General features: G+C 55.3%; 1 protein-coding gene across 7 annotated transcripts; it reads left to right on the top strand.

Annotated features, from left to right (window-relative positions):
* Positions 1-12: 12 nt before the first annotated feature.
* On the top strand, positions 13-25,598 carry MOB3A (MOB kinase activator 3A). 7 transcript variants are annotated; one of them, XM_063620645.1, is made up of 6 exons: positions 108-346; positions 2,941-3,036; positions 11,404-11,566; positions 17,930-18,472; positions 19,587-19,789; positions 23,217-25,598. In XM_063620645.1, exons 4-6 carry the CDS (start codon positions 18,052-18,054, stop codon positions 23,244-23,246), a joined length of 654 nt encoding a protein of 217 aa, XP_063476715.1. In that variant the 5' UTR covers positions 108-346; positions 2,941-3,036; positions 11,404-11,566; positions 17,930-18,051; the 3' UTR covers positions 23,247-25,598. The 7 variants fall into 7 exon arrangements, with proteins under 7 accessions (XP_055103022.1, XP_063476715.1, XP_063476714.1 ...); XM_063620644.1 differs by having other exon boundaries at positions 306-346; positions 2,941-3,100; XM_063620648.1 differs by having other exon boundaries at positions 345-433.
* The last annotated feature ends 1,048 nt before the right edge of the window (positions 25,599-26,646 follow it).

The following is a 26,646-nucleotide window of genomic DNA, read 5'->3' as shown; positions in this document are numbered from 1 at the left end:
CCGACTCCCGCTGAGGCCCCGCCCCGTGTCGCAGCCACGGTGCAGGCTCCGCCCGCAGGCCGCGGCCCCGGTAGCTAGGCAACGGAGACCTCCTCCCGGCCCGGCTCAGGGTGTCCTAGGGCTGTTGCCCGGAACTTGGCTCCGTGCGCCTTCGCCGCCCGCGCCCCTTAAAGCCCGCGGGACCAAGTCTGGGAAACCCCTGCACGCCGCTTCTGCGCGGAGCCCCGGGCCCTTTAAGGAAAGTAGGTCCGGTCCGCGGGTGCGGTCGGGCGTACGTGTGAGGCGTCCTCCGCGGCTGTGTCCCTCCGCGGCGGCTGCAAGGCGGGGCGGCGGCTGAGGCGGCCAGGTGGGTGTCGGGAGGGGCGAAAGCGGGCGGCAGAGGCGGTCAGCTGGGTGCCTGGGAGGGGCGAAGGCGGGCGGCAGAGGCGGTCAGGTGGGTGCCTGTGAGGGGCGAAGGCGGGCGGCAGAGGCGGCCAGGTGGGTGCCCGGGAGGGGTGAACTTAGGCGGCGAGGAGACCGAGTCCTCAGGAAGGGCGAACCCTGGCGGCGGGGAAGCTGGATCTCTCAGAAGGGGCGAACTTAGGCGGCGGGGAGGCCGAGCCTTCAGGAAGGGCGAGGCTGGGCGCGGTGGCTCACGCCTGTAATCCCAGCACTTTGGGAGGCCGAGGCGGGTGGATCACCTGAGGTCGGGAGTTTGAGACCAGCCTGACCAACATGGTGAAACCCCGTCTCTACCAAAAATACAAAATTAGCCGCGCGAGGTGGCACGCGCCTGTCATGCCAGCTACTGAGGAGGCTGAGGCAGGAGAATCACTTGAACCCGGGAGGCAGAGGTTGCAGTGAGCCGAGATCATACCACTGCACTCCAGCCTGGGCAACCAGAGCGGGGGAAAAAAAAAGGAAAGAAAGAAAAAGAAAAAAGAAAAAAGGAAGGGCGAACTCAGGCGGCAGGGAAGCCGGATCCTTCAGGAGGGGTGAACTTAGGCGGCGAGGAGGCTGAATCCCTCAGGAAGCGCGAACCCAGGCAGGGAGGCCGATCCCCCAGGAGGGGTGAACGCGGGCGGCAGGGAGACCGATTACCCCGGAGGGGGATACAGGGTGCGGGGTCGAGCTGCGGGGGTGAACTCCTGGCCCTGCCCGCTGTCCTCCCGCAGGACCCCGCACCTCCCGGTGTGGATTAAAATTCTGCAGGGCTTCAGGACCCCCAAGCCCACGCAGCTGTCGGGCCCTTTCGAATATGCCCTTCTTGCTCGGGGTCCCCAAAGTCGCTGGCAGGGCCCCCCCACCCCCGAAAGAGGCGTCCGCCAAGGACAAGCTGCTCCTCCTCCCTGCAGCGAAGAGGGGCTAGAAAGTGTAAGCGAGGGTGCATTTCGTTAGGAGTCACTGAGAGGGGAGAGGAGATTGGAAAATGCAATTACAGAGCAGAAAATCAATGCTCCAAGCCGCAGTTCACCCTGGGGGTAAGATTTCCAGTCTTTGTACACACTGCTTTTTTGTTTGTTTGTTTTTGAGACGGAGTCTGGAGTCTCACTGTGTCGCCCAGGCTGGAGAGCAGTGGCGTGATCTCGGCTCACTGCAAACTCTGCCTCCCGGGTGCAAGTGATCCTCCTGCCTCAGCCTCCTGAGTAGCCCGGATTACAGGCACCCACCACCACACCCAGTTAATTTTTGTATTTTTAGTAGAGACGGGGTTTCGCCATGTTGGCCAGGCTGGTCTTGAACTCCTGACCTCAGGTGATCCGCCCGCCTCGGCCTCCCAAAGTGCTGGGATGACAGGCGTGAGCCACCACGCCCGGCCCACACTGCTTTTTTTGCACTTGCTTTTTTCTTCGTTTTCTCCTTAACAGTTTATACGGGTTTAATTGACACGCAATAAACTGCCTGTATTGAAAGCAGATGGTTGGATAAATGTTGAGATGTGTGTTTTGCGTGTTTCACATCCCATCTGTGCTTTCTGCTTCAGGAGTTGCCTCCTGCACAGGCAGCAGGGAGTGCCCTGGCCGCCCTCTAGGCCGTGGTCCCAAGACCACCTTCCTTCTTGTGCATCATGCAGTCACAGGGGCTTCCCTTTTACGGAAGAGGCGCTGGGACGCAGAGCTGAGGGGCTGCTGAAGGCTGGAGCCATCAGAGCCCACAGTGATGCCTTGACGAGCAAGTCATTCATTTCCCTGCGTGTGTGGGATGATCTAGGTTTTGACCCGTGAGACAAAACCCACCTTCCTTTTCTGTTCTCCTGGATTCACTTCCTTTCCAGGCCTGGTCTTGCTTTCGTGTAGGGGAAGTTGGATGTTTATTTGTTTGGTTGTTTGGTTTGCTGGTTGTTTCAGAAGTGCAAGAGGGTGGCCGGGCGCAGTGGTTCACGCCTGTGATCCCAACACTTTGGGAGGCCGAGGCGGGTGGATCACGAGGCCAGGAGATCGAGACCATCCTGGCTAACACAGTGAAACCCCGTCTCTAGTAAAAATAGAAAAAAATTAGCCAGGCGTGGCGGCGGGCGCCTGTAGTCCCAGCTACTTGGGAGGCTGAAGCAGGAGAATGGCGTGAACCTGGGAGGTGGAGCTGGCAGTGAGCCGAGATCGCGCCACTGCACTCCAGCCTGGGCGACAGAGTGAGACTCCGTTTCAAAAAAAAAAAATGAACTTACAGAGGGAAGGAAGGAGGGCTGGATGAGCCCCCTGGGCTGTCAGAGTTGCAGAGTTGCAGCCCTGAGAACTTCCAGAAGCCAGGTTCTTAACCGCAGTTGTCAGGGACCTGTTTATTAGAACTCACTGAGATCTACCGATTACAGAGTGAGGACTAAGAAAGTGAAATCCCAGCATGCCATGTCCCTGTCCTCCAGACCCCCCGGATGTGTTTCCCTTTCCCCAGGGATGACTCAGGCACCCACCTCAAGCAACACCCGTTCCACTGCACCCTTCCCAACTCCCTCTCTTTCCACAGGTTGACTTTTCTCTTTTAACTCTGGAGCTGAGCTGACCACCTGTGGCTGTGGAGGCCTTGCAATATGGCTGGTCCGAATTGGGATGTGCTGGCCAGGTGCGGGTGGCTCATACCTGTAATCCCAGCACTTTGGGAGGTCGAGGAGAGCGGATCACCTGAGGTCAGGCATTCAAGACCAGCCTGGCCAACATGGCAAAACCCCATCTCTACTAAATACACAGCCAGGCACACGCTGGACCACAGCCACCCACTGTGTGTTCCAGAGACTTCTCTGGGACTCCGAAAGGCAGAAGCGAAGGCCTCCTCCCAGAATCCCGTTTCTGAAGTCGGATTTGCCTTTTCGGCTTAAGCCATTTGACCTTCTAAATGCCAGGAAAACAGGAACAGAGCTCATCGGCTGGGGAATACAAAATTTACCCGGGCATGCTGGCGCGTGCCTGTAGTCCCAGCTACTCAGGAGGCTGAGGCAGGAGAATCACTTGAACCCGGGAGGCGGAGCTTGCAGTGAGCCAAGATCACGCCACTGCACTCCAGCCCGGGCGACAGAGAGAGACAATGTCTCGAAAAAAAAAAAAATTCCCTTCCAAGGAGGTATTCTCTCACCTTAGGGACCTGATCGTGGAGGTTTCAGAAAAATTCCTCACACAGCTGACTGAGAGCTTGGGGTTTTAAGGTGGGGAGTTTTAGACCTTCCCCAGCCGATGAGCTCTGTTCCTGTTTTCCTGGCATTTAGAAGGTCAAATGGCTTAAGCAGAAAAGGCAAATCCGACTTCAGAAACAGGATTCTGGGAGGAGGCCTTCACTTCTGCCTTTCGGAGTCCCAGAGAAGTCTCTGGAACACACAGTGGGTGGCTTTGGTCCAGCGTGTGCCTGGCTGCACACAAAAGAAGGCTGAACTTGGATTTTCTTTCAGACTTTGACACGATACCTTCTGGGGACCACGCCTGGCCTCTTCCTTTTTCCTTTTTTTTTTTTGAGATGGAGTCTCTGTTGCCCAGGCTAGAGTGCAGTGGCGCAACCTCAGCTCACTGCAGCCTCCGCCTCCTGAGCTCAAGAGATTCTCGTGCCTCAGCCTCCCGAGTAGCTGGGATTACAGGCATGCGCCACCACACCCGGCTAATTTTTTGGTGTTTCAGTAGAGACTGGATTTCACCATGTTGCCCAGCTCAGGCAATCTACCTGCCTCGGCCTCCCAAAGTGCTGGGATTACAGGCGTGAGCCACCGCACCCCGCCCCCTTTTCCTTTTGAGTATATCAAAATGACTGTTTTTTTCCTTATATATCCAGACTGGGAAAAGTATGTCATTTTACCACAAAGATTCACAGAGGGTCGGGCGCTGTGGCTCATGCCTGTGATCCCAGCACTGTGGGAGGCCAAGGCAGAAGGATAGCTTGAACCCAGGAGTTTGAGACCAGCCTGGGCAACATAGTAAGACCCCATCTCTACCAAAAATGCAAAAGTTAGCTGGGCATGGTGGCATGCGCCTGTGGTCCCAGCTACTTGAGAGGCTGAGGTGGGAGGATCGTTTGAGCCCAGGAGGTTGAGGCTGCAGTGAGCCGTGATCACACCACTGCACTCCAGCCTGGGTGATAGAGCGAAACCTTGTCTCAAACAGATAGCTGAAAAAAAAAAAAAACTTTCCTTCCAGGCACTATAGTTCCGTATTTTTTTTCATGGTTGTACCAATTTATTATTCTTTCTTTTTTTTTTTTATTTTAAAGACAGAGTTTTGCTTGTCGCCCACGCCAGAGTGCAGTGGCACAATCTCGGCTCACTGCAACCTCCGCCTCCCAGGTTCAAGTGATTCTCCTGCCTCAGCCTCCCGAATAGCTGGGATTACAGGTGCCCGCCACCACGCCTGGCTAATTTTTGTATTTTTAGTAGAGACAGGGTTTCACCATCTTGGCCAGGCTAGTCTCAAACTCCTGACCTTATGATCCACCCGCCTTGGCCTTCCAAAGTTCTGGGATTACAGGCGTGAGCCACCGCACCTGGCCTCTTATTCCTTCTTTAACAAAAAGGTCTTAGAGGCTGGGCGCAGTAGCTCACGCCTGTAATCGCAGCACTTTGGGAGGCCAAGGTGGGTGGATCACTTGAGGTCAGGAGTTTGAGACCAGCCTGGCCAACATGGTGAAACCCCGTCTCTACCAAAAATACAAAAATTAGCCGGGCGTGGTGGCGGGCGCCTGTAGTCCCAGCTACTTGGGAGGCTGAGGCAGGAGAATTGCTTAAGCCCGGGAGGCGGAGTTTGCAGTGAAGCCGAGATTTCGCCACTGCACTCCAGCCTGGGTGACAGAGCAAGACTCAGTCTCCAAAAAAAGAAAAAAAAAGATCTGGGTATCCATACTGTTTTGCAACTTATTTTTTGCCCTTATCGGATATTGGGTGTTGTTCTGTGTCAGGGCCTGTCTCATTCTTCTTAAAACTGTGTGGCCGGGCCGTCCTGGATTACGCGAGGATGAGAAGTCTCCTCTGGGTTGAGAGGCTTTGGCTCAAGTTTAAGGCTTTTCTTTCCAGCCAGATGGGCTTGAGAATGACTCTGCAGGAAGCGCGTGTTCCCCTGATCTGGCCTGCAGCCGGCACTGGAATCTTGGTTGTAGGGTTACTTAATACAGGGGTCAGTTTCACGGAGGTTTCTCTCCCTTTTCTTTCCCACCAGTTGTGGGTTTTTTCTCTTAGGTCTTCTGGTTTTAATGCAGAGCTTATATTTAGCTTATTAGTTTTAAAAGTGTGTTAAAATAATGCATGTATTTTTGGCCGAGTGCGGTGGCTTACACCTGTAATCCCAACACTTTGGGAGGCCAAGGTGGGCGGATCACGAGGTCAGGAGATCGAGACCATCCCGGCTAACACGGTGAAACCCCGTCTTTACTAAAAATACAAAAAATTAGCCAAACATGGTTGCAGGCGGCTGTAATCCCAGCTACTCGGGAGGCTGACGCAGGAGAATGGCATGAACCCAGGAGGCGGAGGTTGCAGTGAGCCAAGATCATGCCACTGCACTCCAGCCTGGGCGACAGCGAGACTCCGTCTCGAAAAAAAAAAAAAAAGTATTTGTATCACTGCTACGTTTAAGGTTGTATTTCATTGACCATAAGTCCCACAGGGAAGGAGGAAGTTGTTACTGACTTCCTGTGTGGGGCTGGGCCAGGGTCTCCCCCTGGGTACTGAGTCATTCTCTGGGGTGGAGTGTCCTGGGCACTGCAGGGTGCTGAGCAGCGTCCCTGGTCTCCACCCACTCCATGCCAGGAGTTCCCCCAAAACCTGACAACCACAGATGTCCCCAGACATCGCCTGGTGTTGAAGGCCAGAATCATCACCTTGTTCAGGCCTGTGGGGGCAGGGGGCAGGGTGGTCTGGCCCCGACTCAGCCCACCAACATCCCCTGGGCCACGAGGCAAGTGGGAAGAAAAAGGAAGTGGTCGGGGGTGTGAGCCACTCAAAGCACGGACAATTCCCGCTGGGGACAAAGGGATGGGCTGAACTGGGACACCTGGGTGGGGAGTCGCACTGTACGTGCCCTGGAGAATCAAGACAGTCTCAGTCACCATGCCAGCTCTGCCGGGCTGCAGATGCTGGTTTCAGAAGCGCCCAGCAGCCGAGGAGCTCTGGGGATGCAGACTTGGCTGGGCTAAGGTGGGTCGGGTGTCGGGGCCCCCAGAATCCCCTCAGTGGAGTCCCTGGCAGATTAGATCAGAGGGGAAGCTGCCAATCTAGCTGAGGTCTTGCCCCAGGGCAGTTTTGCCCCCAGGGGACTTGGAAATACGGGGCAGTGGGGGGGGTGCATTTGTGTTTGTCACAACTAGAGGAGGGGGTGCCCCTGGCATGGAGTGGGTAGAGGCCAGGGACATTGCTCAGCACCTGCAGTGCCCAGGACAAACTCACCCCAGAGAAGGAATCCAGCCCTGAATGTCAAGTGGGGGACTGCATTAGTTATTTGGAAAAAAATTGAGTCTGCTCCCTCCTCCCACCAGACACCAGAATAAACTCCCAATATGGCAGACGGTGTAAACCAGGGGACCCCAGTTCCTGGGATTCTCCTCCTCTCCCCTTCATCATTCAGGGTGTGGATTTCAATGTATGTAGCCTCCTGGGACCTCAGCAGAGCAGAGGATCATGGGCCACGGAGTCTCTTGGGGGTCCGTGGAATCCCCTAACCCAAGGGGTGTCAATCGAGGGTAATTCTGCCCCCAGGGGACACTGGGCCAAGTCTGGGACATTTGTGTTTTTCTCATGACTGGAGGTGCTCCTGGCATGGAGTGGGTGGAGGCCAGGGATGCTGCTCAGCACCCTGCAGGGCCCAGGATGGCCTCTCCCCAGAGAGTGACCCACGCCGACGTCCACAGTGCAGAGAATGGAAACGCTGCCCTAGTGGCAGACGCAGCAGATTCAGAATGGAAAGATCTGAGTTCAAGCCCAGACTCGTACCTTTTACCTCGCACCCTCGGGAGAGGCAGCTGGCCTCAGCTCTGGACAAGCAGCACGGGTGAGCCCCTCCCGCCAGCCAGGAAATGATGAGTTTCACCGGAGCAGGTCCTCCAGGGCCCCAGCAAATGCCAGGCCTGTTTACTAATGACAGCAAAGGTCCACTATCACTTAGCAGGAATGAGAGCATTCGCTTTCAACCTGCCCTGCCAGCCTCACAGGGCTGCGGCAGGAACCCCTGTAGGGTTAGTTTATGAGTGTGTAGGGAAGCGCTCCCCAGAAAGCAGGAGAAACTCAGACGGCCAGATACACATTTGAGCCTCTCACAACCACAGTCACTGTGTACTAACTAGTAGTGAGGTTGGCGATTTGTAAAAATTACTCATTAAAGAGGGAGACAGAGCCAGGCTCAGTGGCTCGTGTCTATAATCCCAGCACTTTGGGAGGCCAAGGTGGGAGGACTGCTTGAGGTCAGGAGTTTAAGACCAGCCTGGACAACATAGCAAGACCCCTGTCTCTACAAAAAATACAAAAATTGCCGGGTGTGGTGGCTCATGCCTGTAATCCCAACACTTTGGGAGGCCAAGGCGGGTGGATCACAAGGTGAGGAGTTGGAGACCAGCCTGTCCAATATGGTGAAACCCCATCTCTACTAAAAATACAAAAAAAATTATCTGGGTGTGGTGGTGCATGCCTGTAGTCCCAGCTACTCGGGAGGCTGAGGCAGAAGAATCCTTGAACCCATGAGGCGGAGGTTGCAGTGAGCCAAGATCGCACCACTGCACTCCAGCCTGGGCAACAGAGCGAGACTCCATCTCAAAAAGGAAAAAAGAAAAAAAATACAAAAATTATCTGGGTGCACGCCAGTAGTCCCAGCTACTCAGGAGGCTGAGGTGGGAGGATTGTTTGAGACCCGGAGGTTGAGGCCGGAGTGGGCTGTGATTGTGCCACTGCACTCCAGCCTGGATGACAGAGCAAGACTTTGTCTCAAAAAATAAAATCAAGCAAACAAGAACAGTTAGATCCCTGGCTTTGCCACTCGCAGGACAAGCTTTTTCCCCCTCGGCACTGTGGACATTCAAGGCGGATTGTTCTCTGGGGTGGGGTGTCCTGGGCACTGCAGGGCACTGGGCAGCATCCCTGGCCACCACCCACTCTGTGCCAGGAGCATCCTCCAGTTATGACAACCACAAATGCCCCCAGACATCACCCAGTATCCCCCGGGGTGCAGAATCGCCCCCCAGGTGAGACCCCCGCTGCAGCCGAGTGTGGCTGAGAGCTCTTCACAGTGGCGAGACTGGGGTGGGTCCCCGGCTCCCACTGGGCGGGCTCAGAGCATGGCTCCTGCCCCTACGTTCAGACTGAAGCCATCCAGGAGGCCAAGAAGGCGGTGCCAAGTCGGTGGTGCCCAGTCAAGCCCAGACCCTGTGGCCCTGGGTTGGGAAAAAGTTCCGTGAAAGGAGTGTGGCCCTGGGTTGGGAAAAAGTTCCGTGAAAGGAGTGTGGCCCTGGGTTGGGAAAAAGTTCCGTGAAAGGAGTGTGGCCCTGGGTTGGGACGGGAGCTTGGGCCGTCCTCCCTGTGGGTTCCTCTTTCTGACACTTGGTCTCTTGTCTCTTGAAACCTTGGGCTGAGTCCTCTGAAGCAGGCACCACAAGCGTCCGTGACGTCTCATCACTGTAACTGTCCCCTAGGTGACACAATCTTAACTTTGTTTTGAGACAGGGTCATACTTTGTCCCCCAGGCTGCAGTGCTGTGGCACAATCATAGCTCATTGCAGCCTCGACCTCCTGGGCTCAAGCAATCCTCTGACCTCAGCCTCCAAGTAGCTAGGACTATACAGGCACATCCACCATGCCTGGCTAACTTCTAACTATTTCCCGCAGAGACGGGTCTCACTATGTTGCACAGGCTGGTCTTGAGCTCCTGGCCTCAAGCAGTCCTCCTGCCTTGGCCTCCCAAAGTGCCAGGATTACAGGCGTGAGCCACTGCAGCTGGCCAGGGCTTCTTTTAGGGGTGAGGAAAGTGTTCTGGAATTAGATAAAGGTGGTGTTTGTGCAACTCCAAACATGCCAGGAGTCACATAACTGTACTCCTGAACTGTAACTGCAAAGGTTAAAATGTGTGGCATGTGAGTCATATGTCAATCTAAAAACAGAAGAAAAGACTATCAGGAGAATTAGGACAGTATGCTAACACCGCACAGCACCTGGCCGGGAGGGGCCTGGACAGGCCCTGCTTCCTGCCTGTCTGCTTTCCCACAAGAGAAGTCAGAGATGCAGTAGGCACAGTGGCTCACACTTGTAATCCCTGCACTTTGGGAGGCTGAGGTGGGAGGATCGCTTGACTCCAGAAGCTCGAGACCAGCCTGGGCAACATGGCAAGACCCCATCTGTACAAAAATACAAAAATTATACAGGTGTGGTATTGTGTGCCTGTAGTCCCAGCTACTCAAGAGGCTGAGGTGGGAGGATCACTTGAGCCCGGGAGGTCGTGGCTGCAGTGAGCTGTGATTGCGCTACTGCACTCCAGCCTGGGCAACAGAGCAAGACCCTGTCTCTAAAAAAAAACAAAAATGTAAACCAGATAGAAGCACAAAACAGTGACAGGATGCATGCCTGGGTGATCAGGGAAGACGCAGCCATCCTCCAGCAGGAGTGAGGGTGGCCTTCCAGCACCAGGAGCAGTTGCAACGTTTAAAAGTAAACCCTCAGGCCGGGCATGCTGGCTCACGCCTGTCATCCCAGCACTTTGGGAGGCCAAGGCGGGTGGATCACCTGAGGTCAGGGGTTTGAGACCAGCCTGGCCAACATGGTGAAACAGTTTCTACTAAAAATAAAACATTAGGCGGGCGTGGTGGCGTGTGTCTGTAATCCCAGCTATATGGGAGGCTGACCAGGAGAATCGCTTGAACCTGGGAGGCAGAGGTTGCAGTGAGCCGAGATCATGCCACTGCACTCCAGCCTGGGTGACAGAGCGACGCTTCACCTCAAAAAATAAAAATAAAAAAGTAAATAAAAATAAACACTCAGAGGCTGGGCGTTATGGCTCACGCCTGTAATCTCAGCACTTTGGGAGTCCAAGGCGAGTGGATCACTTGAGGTCAGGAGTTCAAGACCAGCCTGGCCAACATGGCAAAACCCCACCTCTACTAAAAATACAAAATTAGCCGGGTGTTGTGGTGGGCACCTGTAGTCCCTTCTACTTGGGAGGCTGAGGCAGGAGAATTGCTTGAACCTGGGAGACAGAGGTTGTAGTGAGCCGAGATCGTACCACTGCACTCCAGCCTGGGCGACAAGAGCAAAACTCCGTGTCAAAAAAATAAATAAATGAAAGTAAAAATAAATAAATAAATACTCAGATTTTGGAAGGTGGCTCCAGGACGCTGCCTCTTTTTTTTTTTTGAGATAGAGTCTTACTCTGTTGCCCAGCCTGGAGTGCAGTGGCACAATCTCGGCTCACTGCAAGTGCTGCCTCGCGGGTTCAGGCCATTCTCCTGCCTCAGTCTCCCGAGTAGCTGGGACTACAGGCGCCCGGCACCACGCCCAGCTAATTTTTTGTATTTTTAGTAGAGATGAGGTTTCACCGTGTTAGCTAGGATGGTCTCGATCTCCTGACCTTGTGATCCACCCACCTCAGCCTCCCAGAGTGCTGGGATTACAGGCGTGAGCCACCGCGCCCAGCGCCTTTTTTAACAGGACAGATTCTGGGCTGGGAGCATCTTCCAGCCAAGTATCAGGGCTGGGCTGCCAGGCCAGAAGCCAGTGTTGTGCACTGACCTAGAACATACGGAACTGACTTCTCCACTCAGGGCTTGTCTCTCAGGCGCCTGCCGTGCTTTGGGGCAGCGGTCCCCGAGGCAGTGGCAGGATGTGGAAACCTCCGGAAGGAAGTGGGTGACTGTGGTCCGTGAGCTGCTGCACCTCGGCGAGGGAGGGGTCATACCAGTTGGTTGCTTAGAGAAACTGTTGTTTAAAAAAAAAAAAAAGAAGTGTTGCAGCAGGGGAATTTGTCGTCTCACCTTTCATTTCTCTGGAAGTTTCCAAGGGTCACTTGTGTCTCATCCGTGGGAAGACCGAGGAAGACCAAGGGAGCCCAGAAGGCCTTGGTGTGGAATTCTGAGAGCTGATTCCTGCCTTGTCTTCCCCACACTGTCCCTGGAAGAATCTGAGAAGAGCAGAGCGGAGGGAGCCCCAGACACGGTAACCAGCCCCCGGGCCTCAGGGGACCAGGGCGGGAGTCAGGGTCCCGAGGCCACCCTGGCCTTTCTTTGGAAAAGACCCCTTTCTGTGGCCGATCACCCCTCCGCTAAGGAGCCTGTGTTTGTTCCTGATAGAAAACGGTTTGCTTGGGCCGGACACGGTGGGTCATGTCTGTAATGCCAGCACTTTGGGAGGCTAAGGTGGGAGGATTGCGTGAGGCCAGGAATTTGAGAGCAGCCTAGGCAACATGGTGAAACCCCTGTCTCTACTTAAAAAAAAAAAACTAGGCCGGGCGCGGTGGCTCATGCCTGTAATCCCAGCACTTTGGGACGGCGAAGCGGGCGGATCACGAGGTAAAGAGTTTGAGACCAGCCTGGCCAGCATGGTGAAACCCCGTCTCTACTGAAAGTACAAAAATTAGCTGGGCATGGTGGCAGGCGCCTGTAGTCCCAGCTACTCGGGAGGCTGAGACAGGAGAATCGCTCAAAAAAAATAAAAAGGAAAAAGAAAACCGTTTGCTGTGACGGGAACTCTGCCCGTCCACAAGGTTCTTCAAAAGATGTTAACTTCCACTTAAAATCCTGCACCTTTTTTTTTTTTTTTGGGACGGAGTCTCACTCTGTCACCCAGGCTGGAGTGCAGTGGTATGATCTCAGCTCACTGTAGCCTCCGCCTCCCTGGGTTCAAGCGATTCTCCTGCCTCAGCCTCCTGAGTAGTTGGGATTATAGGCACATGCCACCACACCCGGCTAGTTTTTTGTATTTTAGTGGAGATAGGGTTTCACCATGTTGGCCAGGCTGGTCTTGAACTCCTGACCTCAAGTGATCCACCCACTTCAGCCTCCCAAAGTGCAGGGATTACAGGCATGAGCCACCTCGCCTGGCACCCCTCACCTTCTGAAAGGAGACAGACATGCCAAGAGGAAGTTTACAAGCTCCTCGGGCTGCCCTGTCTTGTTTTCTGGAACTGTCTTGGAGTGAGTCTGGTAGACAAGCGTAAAAGGATATAGAAGAAGATAAGCCTCGGCCAGGCACGGTGGCTCACGCCTGTAATCGCAGCACTTTGGGAAGCTGAGGCAGGAGGATCACTTGAGACCAGGAGTTTGAGACCAGCCTGAGCAACGTAGTGAGACCCTATCTCTACAAAAAGTTTTAAAAAGACAAGCGGGGGCCTGTGGGAACAGCCGCTTTCTCCCTGAGGCTCAGCCCAGGTAGGGGTCTCCTCCCGTGGCTGCAGTCAGCCCAGGGCTGCAATACCACTGCTGGAAGGCCCTGCCTGCCCAACCAGGTGGCATGGTTGGAAGCTAAGCCCCCAAATTGGCATGGGAGGCCCTGAAATCAACAAACGGCAGCACCAGGCTGTGGCGGGTTGGGTTTTGCTCTGTGCTGTGATTTCTGTTGGAGTTGGAAAGTCGGCTGCGAGCAGGCCCAGATGTGAAGCGGAAACGGGGAGGAGGGAGGCGAGTGGGCCTGGCTGGGTGGGTGGGGGTCCGCTCGCCTGCATGGTTTCCTCTTTGGTAAAGTGGGGCCTGCACTCGCCCCATCTAGACAGGCATGTGGGGACTGAGGTGATTGATTCCCAGTGTGGAGGAGCATCTCGCTCAGTGCCAGGCGGACCGTGGCCTGGAGATGGCCGTCACTTTCCCTTCTCCCAAGGGGATTTATTGATCTTGTGCTGCAGGTGGTGTGGCCTGAGGGCAGGTGTGGCTTGCAGAGCTCATCACCGGGGCAGGTGCAGGGCTCTGGGGTGCTGAGCCGTCACTGGGGAAGGGCCTCAGTTCCCCCCCAATGGCTCCCACCTGCTCAGCCGCAGCGTGGATGCGTCCTCGGCTCCCCAGCCCCAGGGGGATACCATAAGCACAGAGGTGGCCTCTTTGAATCAGGGGCTTCCCAGGGAGGGTCTGAGGCTGGGCTGCGGGATCGCTCCTTCCTTGGGAAATGGGCAGGGGTGGCTAGGCACAGTGGCTCACGCCAGTGATCCCAGCACCTTACGCCAGTGATCCCAGCACCTTGAGAGGCTAAGGCGGATGGATCGCTTGAGTCTGGGAGTTCAAGACCAGCATAGGCAACATAGTGAGTTCCCGTCTCTACAAAAAATACAAAAAAAAAAAAAAAAAAAAAAAAAATTAACTGGTGGTGAAAAAATTATAAAAAATTATGGCAGTGAGTGCCCATGGTCCCAGCTACTCAGGAGGCTGAGGCAGGAGGGTCCCTTGAGCTAGGAGGTTGAGGCTGAAGTGTGAGCCCTGATCCTGCCACTGCACTCCAGCCTGAGCAGCAGAGCAAGAACCTGTCTCTAAAAATAGAAGAGAAGCAAGCAGGGGGGACCTGTGTGGTGACCCTGGGGTTGCGCCCCGCCAAGCAAAACCAGGATGGGTCAGCAGCCCCTTGACTCGGAGCATCCACGTGGCTCTGCTGGGCAGTGGAGAGGCCCCGTGGTGCAGCAGCGCTGGCCCAGGAAGCGTGTGTCACTAGGCTTGTGATCAGACGGCTGCCTGCATCCCTGAGACTTGCTGAAGTTAGGGAGTTGTGGGGCAGAAAGAGCGGTGGCTTCACCCACAGAGTCCAGGGTTCGAGCCCCAGCCGATCCACCCACTAGCTGTGTGGCGTGAGACACTGCTGTAGATTCAGTCATAATCTTCTGAGCCACAATCTCACCCAGGGCAATCTAATCTTAACCCGAAGGGACACTGGGTGATGTCTGGTGACATCTGTGGTTGTCATAACTGGGGGGAGCTCCTGGCAGGGAGTGGGTGGCGGCCAGGGATGCCACTCAGCACCCTGCAGTGCCCCTGACGGCCCCACCCCAGAGAACGATCCAACCCCGATGTCCACAGAGCCAGGGGGTAGAGGCCTGGTTTTCTGGGCCCTGGTTTTCTCATCTGTAAAGTGGAGGCGGGGTTTTTGTCCCAGGAAAATGAAAAGTTCAAGTTCCTAGTTGGGTGTTAACCCTGGTGGCAGGAAGTGATGATGGTGGCTAAGGGCCCTAGGATGGTGTTGGGGAAGTTCAGGCCTTTCTGGTCACTGCAGAGTGGGTGGGACTCGAGTCCTCCTGCCACCTGTGCCCAGGCTGCCCTGAGCAGCGTCGCCAGCCGGTCCTCACCAGGGGCTCCCTTGTGACAAACCATTGACCCTGTACCTTCTTATGGTGCAGACTCTGTCATCACTGTGTTCACAGTGGACACCGTGTTGTGTTGTGTTTTGTTTTGTTTTTTGAGACGGAGTCTCACTCTGTCGCCCAGGCTGGAGTGCAGTGGCGCAATCTTGGCTCACTGCAAGCTCTTGAGTAGCTGGGACTACAGGCGCCTGCCACCACGCCCGGCTAATGTTTTTGTATTTTTAGTAGAGACTGGGTTTCACCGCGTTAGCCAGGATGGTCTCGATCTCCTGACCTCGTGATCCGCCCACCTGGGCCTCCCAAAGTGCTGGGATTACAGGCGTGAGCCACCGCGACCGGCTGTTTTGTTTTGTTTTTGAGACAGAGTCTCGCTGTGTCGCCCAGGCTGGAGTGCAATGGTGTGATCTCGGCTCACTGCAACCTCTGCCTCCCAGGTTCAAGCGATTCTCCTGCCTCAGCATCCCGAGTAGCTGGGATTATAGGCGCCCGCCACCATGCCTGGCTAATTTTTGTATTTTTAGTAGAGACCGGGTTTCACCATGTTGGCCAGGCTGGTCTCGAATTCCCGACCTCAGGTGATCCGCCCGCCTCAGCCTCCCACAGTGCTGGGATTACAGGCGTGAGTCACCGCGCCCAGCCTCTAACTTGCTTTTCTTCCAAACAATGCAGCATCTCTTCCCCCAACCCCCAGGCCCTGTGAACATCTGGGTCCAGATCATTCTCTGGTGGGGGCCGTTCTGTTGACTGTTGGGGGGTACCCTAACCCTAAGCCCTGGGGCCTCCAGAAGCATCCAGTTCTGCTCACACCTTTTTTTTTATTTTTTATTTTTTGAGACAGGGTCTTACTCTGTTGCCCAGGCTGCAGTTCAAGGCTCACTGCAGCCTCGAACTCCCAGACTCAAACGGTCCTCCCACCTCAGTTCTGGGATTACAGGCATGCGCCACTACACCCAGCTAATTTTTAAATTTTTTTGTAGAGACGAGATCTCGCCATGTTGCTCAGGCTGACCTCAAACTCCTGGACGCAAGCCATCTACCTACCTCACCCTCTCAAAGTACTTACAGGTGTGAACCGCTGCGCCCGCCCTGTCCACACCTTAAATTTAGCCCTACAGGATCCATTCCCAACAGCTGAGAGCTTCCCCGTGCTAGATTGGTGTTGTTTTCAGCCTGAAATTTGTGGTGATTTGTGATGGCAGCCCCAAACACTCGCCCAGTCATGTATCGTGAGGGATGAGACACAAGGCAGGACTTAGTCACAAGTAACAGCAACACGGCCGGGTGCGGTGGCGCACGCCTGCGATCCCAGCACTTTGGAGGCCAAGGTGGGCGGATCAGATGAGGTCAGGAATTCGAGACCAGCCTGGCCAGCATGGTGAAACCCGTCTCTACTAAAAATACAAACATTAGCTGGGCGTGGTGGCAAGTGCCTGTAGTCCCAGCTACTCGGGAGGCTGAGGCAGGAGAATTGCTTGAACCCAGGAGGTGGAGGCTGCAGTGAGCTGAGATCGCGCCACTGCACTCCAGCCTGGGTGACAGAGCGAGACTGTGCCTCAAAAAAACAAAGAGGTGGGGGTTGGAATGTACTAGAACGTGATGAATGTGTGTTTATTACTTGTGAGCGTTGGGTGGAGCCTGGGCATGTGTGGGCCTCACTCCCTCTCCCCTCTCTGACTCCCCCTTCTGCTGGGTCCTCTTCATGCTGTGGTGAGGACCTCCGCCCTGCCCAGCACCCTGCGTGGGCCTTGCCCCAAGTGTCACAGTCAAGTCTCTGCCCGTCCAGGAGGTACACCCAGCAGAGCAGGGTGGGGTCTGCATCCACTCTGGGCCTGCCATGGTGCCGGCGTCCTGGCAGTGACAATAACGGTGTTGGCGGTGACAGGCCCTGCGTGGTGAGTGTGAGCCCGGCACACGCGCAGTGTGTGATCCAGGTGGTCCCTCCGCCCTGTGCGGGATGGACTCTGTCCCTGTCCCCTGAGAATTCTCAGGGGAGTAGGTGGACGCCGGTTCCCCACCCCAGAGCAACCCGCAGGTGTCTCACAAGTCACCGCTCAGGCGTGCATGAGACTTGGGCCGGCTCCTGGAGGCATCCTTATTTATACGGTGCCTTGGGGTGGACAGCTGCCCCTGGAATCACCCGGCACCTCACTGCGTGACCCAACCTGGAAGGGGGTCTTTGCGGATGAAACCACACCGATCGCGGAGTCCCTGACCCAGTGACCAGTGACTTGGGCACAGCAACATGGGGAGAACGCTGGCACGACAGAGACTCATTCTCAGTTCTGAGGCCGCACGTCCGAGACGAAGGTGTGGGCGGGGCTGGGTCTCTCTGAGGCCGAGGGGCATCTGCCAGGCTTCTCTCTGCTCCTGGCGGTGGCCAGCGTCCTGGGCGACCCTTCGCTTGTGGAAGCATCACCCCCATCTCTGCCTCCATCCTCACACAGCCGTCTCCCCCGTATCTGCCACACTCCTGAGGACGTTTGTCACTGACTGTGGGGCCACCCAAGTAATCCAAGATGACGTCCCTCGAGACCTTCTTCCACCTAGGCTGCCATGCACAGGCTGCGGGCATTGCGGCGTGGCTTCCTTTGTGGAGGCCGCAGTCCGGCCGGGCAGTCCTCTGTAGCCGGCATCTCAGCCTGCCCCCACACTCAAGCCCCAGAGTGCCAGGCAGCAGCAAGTCTAGGTCCAGACCAGGCATCAGCAACAGGGAAGATGCGGCCCCTGCGGGCTCTTGGGGCCCGGCTCTCCGCACCTTCTGCTGTGAACTGGTCAGGTCTTGCCACGCTAGAGTTCTCTTCTGTCCACTGAGGAGGTGGCCCCCTTTGGGTGAAACTCCTTAAAGTCAAAAGTCCAGGGGATGTTTTGAACCCTGCCACTAGTGGCTCACGCCTGTAAGCCCAGCACTTTGGGAGGCAGAGGTGGGAGGATCATGTGAGCCCAGGAGTTGGAGACCATCCTGGGCAACATAGTGAGACCTCGTTTCTACTAAAAATAAAGAAAATTACCCAGGTGTGGTGATATGTGCCTGTAGTCCCAGCTACTCAGGAGGCTAAGTTGGGAGGATCGCTTGGGCCTGGGAGGCAGAGGTTGCAGTGAGCCGTGATAGCACCGCTGTACTCCACAGGGCAAACCCTGTCTCAAGAAAACAAAACAAAAACAAATCCTGCCGCTTGTGCCCTCAGCACGAGTTTCCGGGAAGTTCTGTCGCCTCCAGCAGGTCGTGATTCCCCTGTGTATTTCAGGTCTGCGGGAGAGCTGCGGGGCTTGGTGAGTGTTGCGTGGCCTCTCGGGTTGGTCAGCACCCCCAGCCAGCTGGCCCAGGACCCCTCTACAGAAGCATTCCAGGAGAGCAGGCGTCACCAAGATGTCCAACCCCTTCCTGAAGCAAGTCTTCAACAAGGACAAGACATTCCGCCCCAAGCGCAAGTTTGAGCCGGGCACCCAGCGCTTCGAGCTGCACAAGAAGGCGCAGGCGTCGCTGAACGCCGGGCTGGACCTGCGGCTGGCCGTGCAGCTGCCCCCAGGCGAGGACCTGAACGACTGGGTGGCTGTTCACGTGGTGGACTTCTTTAACCGCGTCAACCTCATCTACGGCACCATCAGCGACGGCTGCACGGAGCAGTCCTGCCCCGTCATGTCGGGGGGCCCCAAGTACGAGTACCGCTGGCAGGACGAGCATAAGTTCCGGAAGCCCACGGCACTCTCGGCGCCCAGGTACATGGACCTGCTGATGGACTGGATCGAGGCACAGATCAACAACGAGGACCTCTTCCCCACCAACGTTGGTGAGTCAGAGCTGGCAGGGGCTCGGGGACACAGAGCCTTCCGGAAAGGTCAGGGAGGCCGAGCACAGTGGCTCACACCCGTGATGCCAGTGCTTTGCGAGGCCGAGCCCAGGGATCGCTTGAGCCCAGGAGTTTGAGCTCAGTCTGGGCAACATAGCAAGATCCCATCTCTACAAAAAATTTTAAAGATTAGCCAGGCATGGTGGCGCATGCCTGTGGTCGCAGCTACTCGGGAGGCTAAGGTGGGAGGATCGCTTTAGGCTAGGAAGTTGAGGCTGCAGTAAACTATGATTGCACCACTGTACTCCAGCCTGGGCGACAGAGCAAGACCCTGTCTCAAAAAAAAAAGATTCCATTTCTGAGTATTCTCCTAAGTTGGGCTGCTCTTAGTAGCCCCCCTTCATCCTGAATCGCTCCTGGTGACTCCTGTCTCCCTCACCCCAAAGCAGAGAAGGGCAGGATCAGCATCAGGCCTGCAGTCCTTCACAGAGGAGACAAGCCCCCCTGCCAGCGCTGCGCCCAGTGTTCTCAGTGGTTTCAGAATCACTGCCGTGGAGCCCCGGGCCCACCAGGATCATCACCCCGTTGGTGGGACCTCCTGCCAGCTGGACGTGTAATGCACTGCAGGGCTCTCAGGGACGCCCCATAAACGTGGGTTTGAGGATGATCATTAGGGCACGTCCCTCCAGAGTACAGCGTACCTTTCTTTTCTTTTCTTTTTCTTTGAGACAGTGTCTCACTCTGTCACCCAGGCTGGAGTGCAGTGGCACGATCTCGGCTCACTTCAACCTCTACCTCCTAGGTTCAAGTGATTCTCCTGCCTCAGCCTCCTGAGTAGCTGGGATTACAGACGTGAGCCACCACACCCGGCTAATATTTGTGTTTTTTAGTAAAGATGGGGTTTCTCCATGTTGGCCAGGCTGGTCTCGAACTCCTGACCTCAAGTGATCTGCCTGCCTCGGCCTCCCGAAGTGCTGGGATTACAGGTGTCAGCACCGCGCCCGGTCTGCGAGCAATTTCTGTCTGGAAGCCCCTTGTCACATCCAGGAGCAAAGGGTTTTCTGGACATGAACTTGGCTGAGTCCGTGGACCCGTCCCACCCCTCTCCCTGCAGGCACTCCATTCCCCAAGAACTTCCTGCAGACTGTGCGGAAGATCCTGTCACGGCTGTTCCGCGTGTTCGTGCACGTCTACATCCACCACTTTGACCGCATCGCGCAGATGGGCTCCGAGGCCCACGTGAACACCTGCTACAAGCACTTCTACTACTTCGTCAAGGAATTCGGCCTCATCGACACCAAGGAGCTGGAGCCGCTGGTGCGCAGGCTTGGGGCTGAGGGCGCGCGCGGGGTTGCGGTGGGGCTGGCGGCCCATGGCAGACGAACCGTTCCGGGGCCACGACCCTGACTGCTCGTAGTCGGCCCAGCAGCTGGCGGCTCCGGCTGGAGTTGGGCCCCGGGGACTCTGCTGATGGGACAAGTGGTGAGGTAGCTGGGAGGGATCCTGCGTTCTCCCACGGAACAAATGCCGGCGACAGGTGCAGTTTCCTCCGCGCCAGCCCCGCGTCCAGCTCACTCCGCCTTCACCGTCCTGAGCTCAGGTGTCCCAGAGCGCCCCTCAGTGTCCCTTATGAAAGGGATGCGAGCCGGCACAAGCGGACTCCACCCCAACTTTGTTTGTTTCTTTCTTTGTTTTTGTTTGTTTTGAGACGGAGTCTCCCTCTGTCGCCCAGGCTGGAGTGCAGTAGTGCGATCTCGGCTCACTGCAGCCTCCGTCTCCCGAATTCAAGTGATTCTCCTGCCTCAGCCTCCCAAGTAGCTGGGATTACAGGCACGTGCCACCACATCCAGCTAATTTTTTGTGTTTTTAGGAGAGATGGGGTTTCACCGTGTTAGCCAGGATTGTCTCGATGGATCTCCTGACCTTGTGATCTGCCCACCTCAGCCTCTCAATGTGCTGGGATTACAGGCGGGAGCCACTGTGCCTGGCCTGTTTTTTTTGTTTTTTTTTTTTTGGAGATGGAGTCTCCTTCTATCACCCAGGCTGGAGTGCAGTGGCGCCCTCTTGGCTCACTGCAACCCCCATCTTCCGGGTTCAAGCAATTCTCCTGCCTCAGCCTCCTGAGTAGCTGGGACTACAGTCACGTGCCATCACGCCCCACTAATTTTTGTATTTTTAGTAGAGACTGGGTTTTGCCATGTTGGCCAGGCTGGTCTTGAACTCCTGAACTCAGGTGATCTCCCTGTCTCGGCCTCCCAAAGTGCTGGAATGATAGACGGGAGCCACCGCACCCGGCCTAGACTCCACCCGATTTCTGCAGCCAGCCGGGTACCTCTGCGTCCGCCCTAGCCTGTCTGCTTTCCACGTTACCAGGTTTTATCGGGAGACGAACCCAGGGACCAGATTCCTCAGTGTGGGGTCCACGTGCCTGAAGCCAATGTGGCTTCGTGAAATTGGGGCCCACAATTGTGACTCGGTGATGGGGACCAGCAGTAGAGTGGGTGCCCGTGATTCAGGGCCTGGCACTGGAAACTGCCCGGGGGCTGCACTGTTCCCCAGGCTGCCGGGCGCTGTATGGATGTGGGGACCCTGATGTGAGAGCGGGACCCCACCAGCCTCCGAGTAGCTGGGACCACAGCCAGCACACCCGGCTGATTTCTTATTGTGTGTAGAGATGGGGCCTCACTATGATGCCCAGGCTGGTCTCAAACTCATGGATGCCAGCAATCCTCCCGCCTTGGCCTCCCAAAGTATTCAGATGACAGGTGGGAGCCACCACTCTCTTACAACTTTAAAAAATGGTTAAAAATGGACGGACGAGGTGGCTCCCACCAGTAATCCCAGCCCTTTGGGAGGCCAAAGAGGGAGGATCACTCGAGCTCAGAAGTTTGAGAACAGCCTGGACAACATAGTGAGACCTCATCTCTACAAAAAATGAAAAAAATTAGCCAGACACAGTGGTGCGTGCCTGTGGTCCCAGCTACTCAGGGGGCTGAGACAGGAGAATCGCTTGAGCCTGGGAGGTTGAGGCTGCAGTAAGCTGAGATCATGCCACTGTACTCCAGCCTGGGTGACAGCCAGTAACTTGTCTCAAAAAAAAAAAAATAAACAAAAAAAGAAAAGATTAAGGCCAGGCACAGTGGCTCACGCCTGTAATCCCAGCACTTTGGAATGCCAAGGCAGGCAGCTCACAAGGTCAGGAGTTCGAGACCAGCCTGGCCAACATGGTGAAACCCCATCTACTAAAAATACAAAAAATTAGCTGGGCATGGTGGCACACACCTGTAATTCCAGCCACTTGGGAGGCTGAGGCGGAAGAATTGCTTGAACCCAGGAGGCAGAGGTTGCAGTGAGCCGAGATTGTGCCACTGCACTCCAGCCTGGGCGACAGAGCAAGATTCTGTCTCGGGAAAAAAAAAAAATTAGCCAGGCGTGGGGGTGGACACTTATGTCCCAGCTACTCAGGAGGCTGAGGCAGGAGAATCGTTTGAACCCAGGAGGTGGAGGTTGCAGTGAGCCAAGATTGCACCACAGCACTCCAGCCTGAATGACAGAGTGAAACTCCGTCTCAAAAAAAAGAAGATTAAAAACATCTTCACATAACTTCCTCATTTTTGTGCATCCCCTTTCAGGCTTTGCTACTGGTAAACATTTTGCTAAATTTAAAATTAATAGTTGCATACTTGATGGGTCTAAAGGTGTTAGTGGGGTCTTCCTCTTTTTTCTTTGTTTTTCTTTTCTTTTTTTCTGTATTCCAGAACTTTCCTTCTAGTGTCCCAGTCTGTATAAGACAGGGATCAGCAAATTGCAGCCGTCTGGCCTGGCTTCCTGTTTTTGTAAATAAAGTTTGTGGGGTTTTTTTGTTTGTTTGTTTGTTTTGAGACAGGGTCTTGCTCTGTCACCTAGGCTGGAGTGCAGTGACATGATCTCAGCCACTGCAACCTCCACCTCACAGGTTCAAGTGATTCCCCTCTCTCAGCCTCCTGAGTAGCTGGGACTACAGGCACGTGCCACCACACCTGGCTAATTTTTTTGTATTTTTAGTAGAGACAGGGTTTCACCATGTTAGCCAGGATGGTCTCGATCTCCTGACCTCGTGATCCGCCCACCTCAGCCTCCCAAAGTTGTTTTTTTCTTTTTTGAGACAGAGTCTCGCTCTGTCACCCAGGCTGGAGTGCGGTGGTGTGATCTTGGCTCACGGTAACCTCTGCCTCCCAGGTTCAAGCAATTCTCCTCCCTCAGCCTCCTGAGTAGCTAGGATTACAGGTGCCCGCCACCATGCCAAGCTAATTTCTATATTTTTAGTAGAGACAGGGTTTCACCGTGTTATCCAGGCTGGTCTCGAACTCCTGACCTCAGGTGATCTGCCTGCCTCTGCCTCCCAAAGTGCTGGGATTACAAGCGTGAGCCACCAAGCCTGGCTGTAAATAAAGTTTTATTGGCAGCGAGGTACACTCATGAGGTTACCATCGTCTGAGGTGGCTTTTGAGGTACAAGACAGAGTTGAGCCGTCATGACAGGGACCGTCTGGCCCACAGATCTGAAAATGCTGACTCTCTGGCCTCATGGGGTAGCCTGCTGCCTCTGGTCTTAGGTGTGCCATTGCCTGTGTGGTTTTTGTTTGGGGGTTCAGGGAAGCCCCTAGCTGCCGTTTCTCCGCCTGTGTGTCTCCATGTGTCTGCTGTTCGCATCACCCCTCTTGGGAGTGGCTGGTGGGAGCTGATGTCCTGCTTGCTCTTTACAGAAAGAAATGACCGCCCGGATGTGCCACTAAGAGCCCCACGGGTCCCCCGGTGCCCGAACCGCCGCTGGGGCCTCGGGGAGACTTGGAGGAGGACGCTCTGGAACCATCATCCTGCTTCTCTCCGGCCTGAGCATCTCAGGGAGACCAGGGGCCGGGCCGCCGGGCAGGTGTCGGTCCTCAGGAGCTCCAGCCCTGGACGGCAGACGCCTTCCTCACCGTCTCGAGCCTCAGTCTCCCGTCTGGGACTAAACGTGAACTCTGTAATTCTACGTGTTACTAGCGACCGGAAAAGCCCACTGTGTTTCTAAACCACGCCCACTCTCCAGGAGGCTGGATGGCTTCCAGGCTCACTCCCCGCCCTGGGCGGCTCCCAGGCCCCTAGAACCTCTGCCTCCACCTCGCTGGGGAACCCCCAGGGGTGCTGTGGCCACAGCCCTGCCTGGGCCTGTCTCTCAAGGGCACCCAGCTTGCTCGGCCTCCTACGTGTCTCCCGCTGGGGAGGCAAGAGGCTGAGGGGCTTCCGAGCCCCTGAGAGCGGACATCTCCCACAGGCCTTTCCTCCTTCTCCCCACTGGAGCCGCTGCTGTCTCTTCACATACAGGCACAACCTGGACCCAGGCAGCCTCTTTCCTCGCTCCCCAATTTCTTCCATTTTTCTACAGATTTTTTTTTTTTTTAATACATACTAGAGACGGGTCTCGCTGAACTCCTGGCCTCAAGTGATCTCGGCCTCCCAAAGTGCTGGGATCACAGGCGTGAGCCACCGCGCCCAGCCGTCTCTCTTCCTCAATGCACTCTGCTTCCTCTGTTCTTCCGAAACATTGAGCTGACTGTATCCAGGGTTTCCTGGGCTCTTGGGACCCCACGTCCTGCACCCCAGCTGCTGGCTCATTTCCTAAGGGCCCCTTTGTGTATCATAAAGGGTTTGATTTTTACAGTCACATTTACATCTTGAGGTTTTTATTTTTTTTTGAACGGAGTCTCCCTCTGTCACCCAGACTGGAGTCCAGTGGCACGATCTCGGCTCACTGCATCCTCCACCTCCTGGGTTCAAGTGATTCTCCTGCTTCAGCCTCCCAAGTAGCTGGGATTACAGGTGTGCACCACCATGCCCAGGAAATTATTGTAGTTTTAGTAGAGACGAGGTTTCACCATGTTGGCCAGGCTGGTCTCAAACTCCTGACTTCAGGTGATCCGCCCACCTTGGCCTCCAAAAGTGCTGGGATTACAGGCATGAGCCACTGCACCCGGCCTAACCAGGCTGGAGTGCAGTGGCGGGATCTCGGCTCACTGCATGCTCCGCCTCCCAGATTCACGCCATTCTCCTGCCTCAGCCTCCCCAGCAGCTGGGACTACAGACGCTTACCACCACGCCCGGCTAATTTTTTTGTATTGTAGTAGAGACGGGGTTTCACTGTGTTAGCCAGGATGGTCTCGATCTCCTGACCTCGTGATCCGCCTGCCTCAGCCTCCCAAAGTGCTGGGATTACAGGTGTGAGCCACCGTGCCCGGCCAAGAATTTTTTTTTATCAATAACATAGTGAGCTCTCTGCCTCTTCGGAATGATGTCTACTTTCCTTATGACCAACCGAAGCAGGACTCTTCTCTCCCTGGACACCTCTCCACCAGGCTGGAATCTTCCAGTTCTGCCAGAATTGGCCTTTCCCAGATGTTGCATACTTCCAGTTGAACCCCTTTTGCTGCGTGGCCCCTGGGGCTGCGAGACCAAAATCCATGAGTTCTGTGTCCTCTAGACCCTTGGAAGGTGAGAGCAGGGCCCTGAGCAAAGGCAGCCACCTCTTCTCCCTGGCTGAACCCCTGCCACCCTACTCCTCACCAGAATTGTCAGTGGCCTTTCACCACGGTGGCCCTTCCTGCCTGAGCCCTGCACTGTCCCAGACCACACAGAAGTCTGGTCACCTCTGGGTGCCTGGGATGGTCACCAAAGAGAAGGATGCTGTCCCTGTCTCTCCTGGCTTCTGCCAGATAATCAAACAAGTGCAATTAACACACTGTCACTGCCGAGGCCTGAAACTCCCAGGACTTGTCCTCGATCCTTCCGGAAACCACCAGGTCCGGCTCTTGGAGCCCCCAGGAGAGGGACCTCCCAGCCGAGCCCTCGAAGGACTCCATGAAATCAGGAACTGCTTGATGGAATGTATCTCCTTGTACCTGCAAGATGAAGCCCAAACACCCACACCTCTGTCTCCCCCAGGGCTCGGGATGTCCCCAGCAGCCCGGCCACGCAGCTTCCCAGGTGGGCTTGGGGAGGTGGGAGCAGGGACCATCACTGTCCCCTCCACCCTCACTCCATCCAACCCAGAGACCACCCTCCCCCAGCCAGATATGGAATAAAACTACAGACGCAGACGTCGGAATAAATGGTGTCATTTTCCTGCCAGTGTTAACAGGGTGCCCTGTCCCAGGGGTGAGCCTCAGGCCTTGGGGCTGAGAAAACCTTTTTTTCCTTTTTCTTTTTTTTTTTTTTTGAGACAGGTACTCAGCTTTTCTTTCTTTCTTTCTTTCTTTCTTTCTTTCTTTCTTTCTTTCTTTCTTTCTTTCTTTCTTTCTTTTTTTTTTAATCCCAGCTACTTGGGAGGCTGAGGCAGGAGAATTGCTTGAACCTGGGCGGCAGAGGTTGCAGTGAGCCGAGGTTGCACCACTGCACTCCAGCCTGCGTGACAGAGCAAGACACTGTCTCAAAAAGAAAAAAAAATGAAGCACAAACGTTTTTACCATGTGCCAAGGAACAGATTCAAAGGGAAAGACTGAAGGGGTGGACTCCAGGCCGGCCCATTACTACCTACCCCCCTGTGGCCTTGGACAAATTAACGTACACTAAAACTTTTTATTTACTTGTTTATGTCTTTTTTTTTTTTTTTTTTTTTGAGACAGTCTCACTATCACCCAGTCTGTAGTGCAGTGGCCTGATCTCGGCTCACTGCAACCTCAGCCTCCCGAGGAATTGGGACTACAGGTGCCCACCACCATGCCCAGCTAATTTTTTTTTTTAAGATGGAGTCTTACTCTTGCCCAGGCAGGAGGGCAGTGGTGCAATCTTGGCTCACTGCAACCTCAGCCTCCCAGACTCAAGTGATTCTCCTGCCTCAGCCTCCCAAAGTGCTGGGATTACAAGTGTGAGCCACCACACCCGGCCCTAATTTTTGTATTTTTGGTAGAGACAGGGTTTCACCATGTTGGCCAGGCTGGTCTCAACTCCTGGCCTCAGGCGATCCTCCTGCCTCGGCCTCCCAAGTGCTGGGATTGCAGGCGTGAACCACTGTGCCCAGCTGCTTTTTGTTTTCTGTATGTGAAAAATGTGGGCATTGGATGAGTGAGTTTCTGGGGTCCCTTCCAACGTGAAATGTCGTGGGTCCGGGGCCTGACGGAAGACCAGCTTTGGCTCACGAATTTAGTATTTTGCACCTCA

This window comes from Symphalangus syndactylus, chromosome 17 (genome assembly GCF_028878055.3).
Source record: "Symphalangus syndactylus isolate Jambi chromosome 17, NHGRI_mSymSyn1-v2.1_pri, whole genome shotgun sequence".
Taxonomy (NCBI): Eukaryota; Metazoa; Chordata; class Mammalia; order Primates; family Hylobatidae; genus Symphalangus; species Symphalangus syndactylus.
This window is presented reverse-complemented; position numbering and strand designations above follow the sequence as displayed.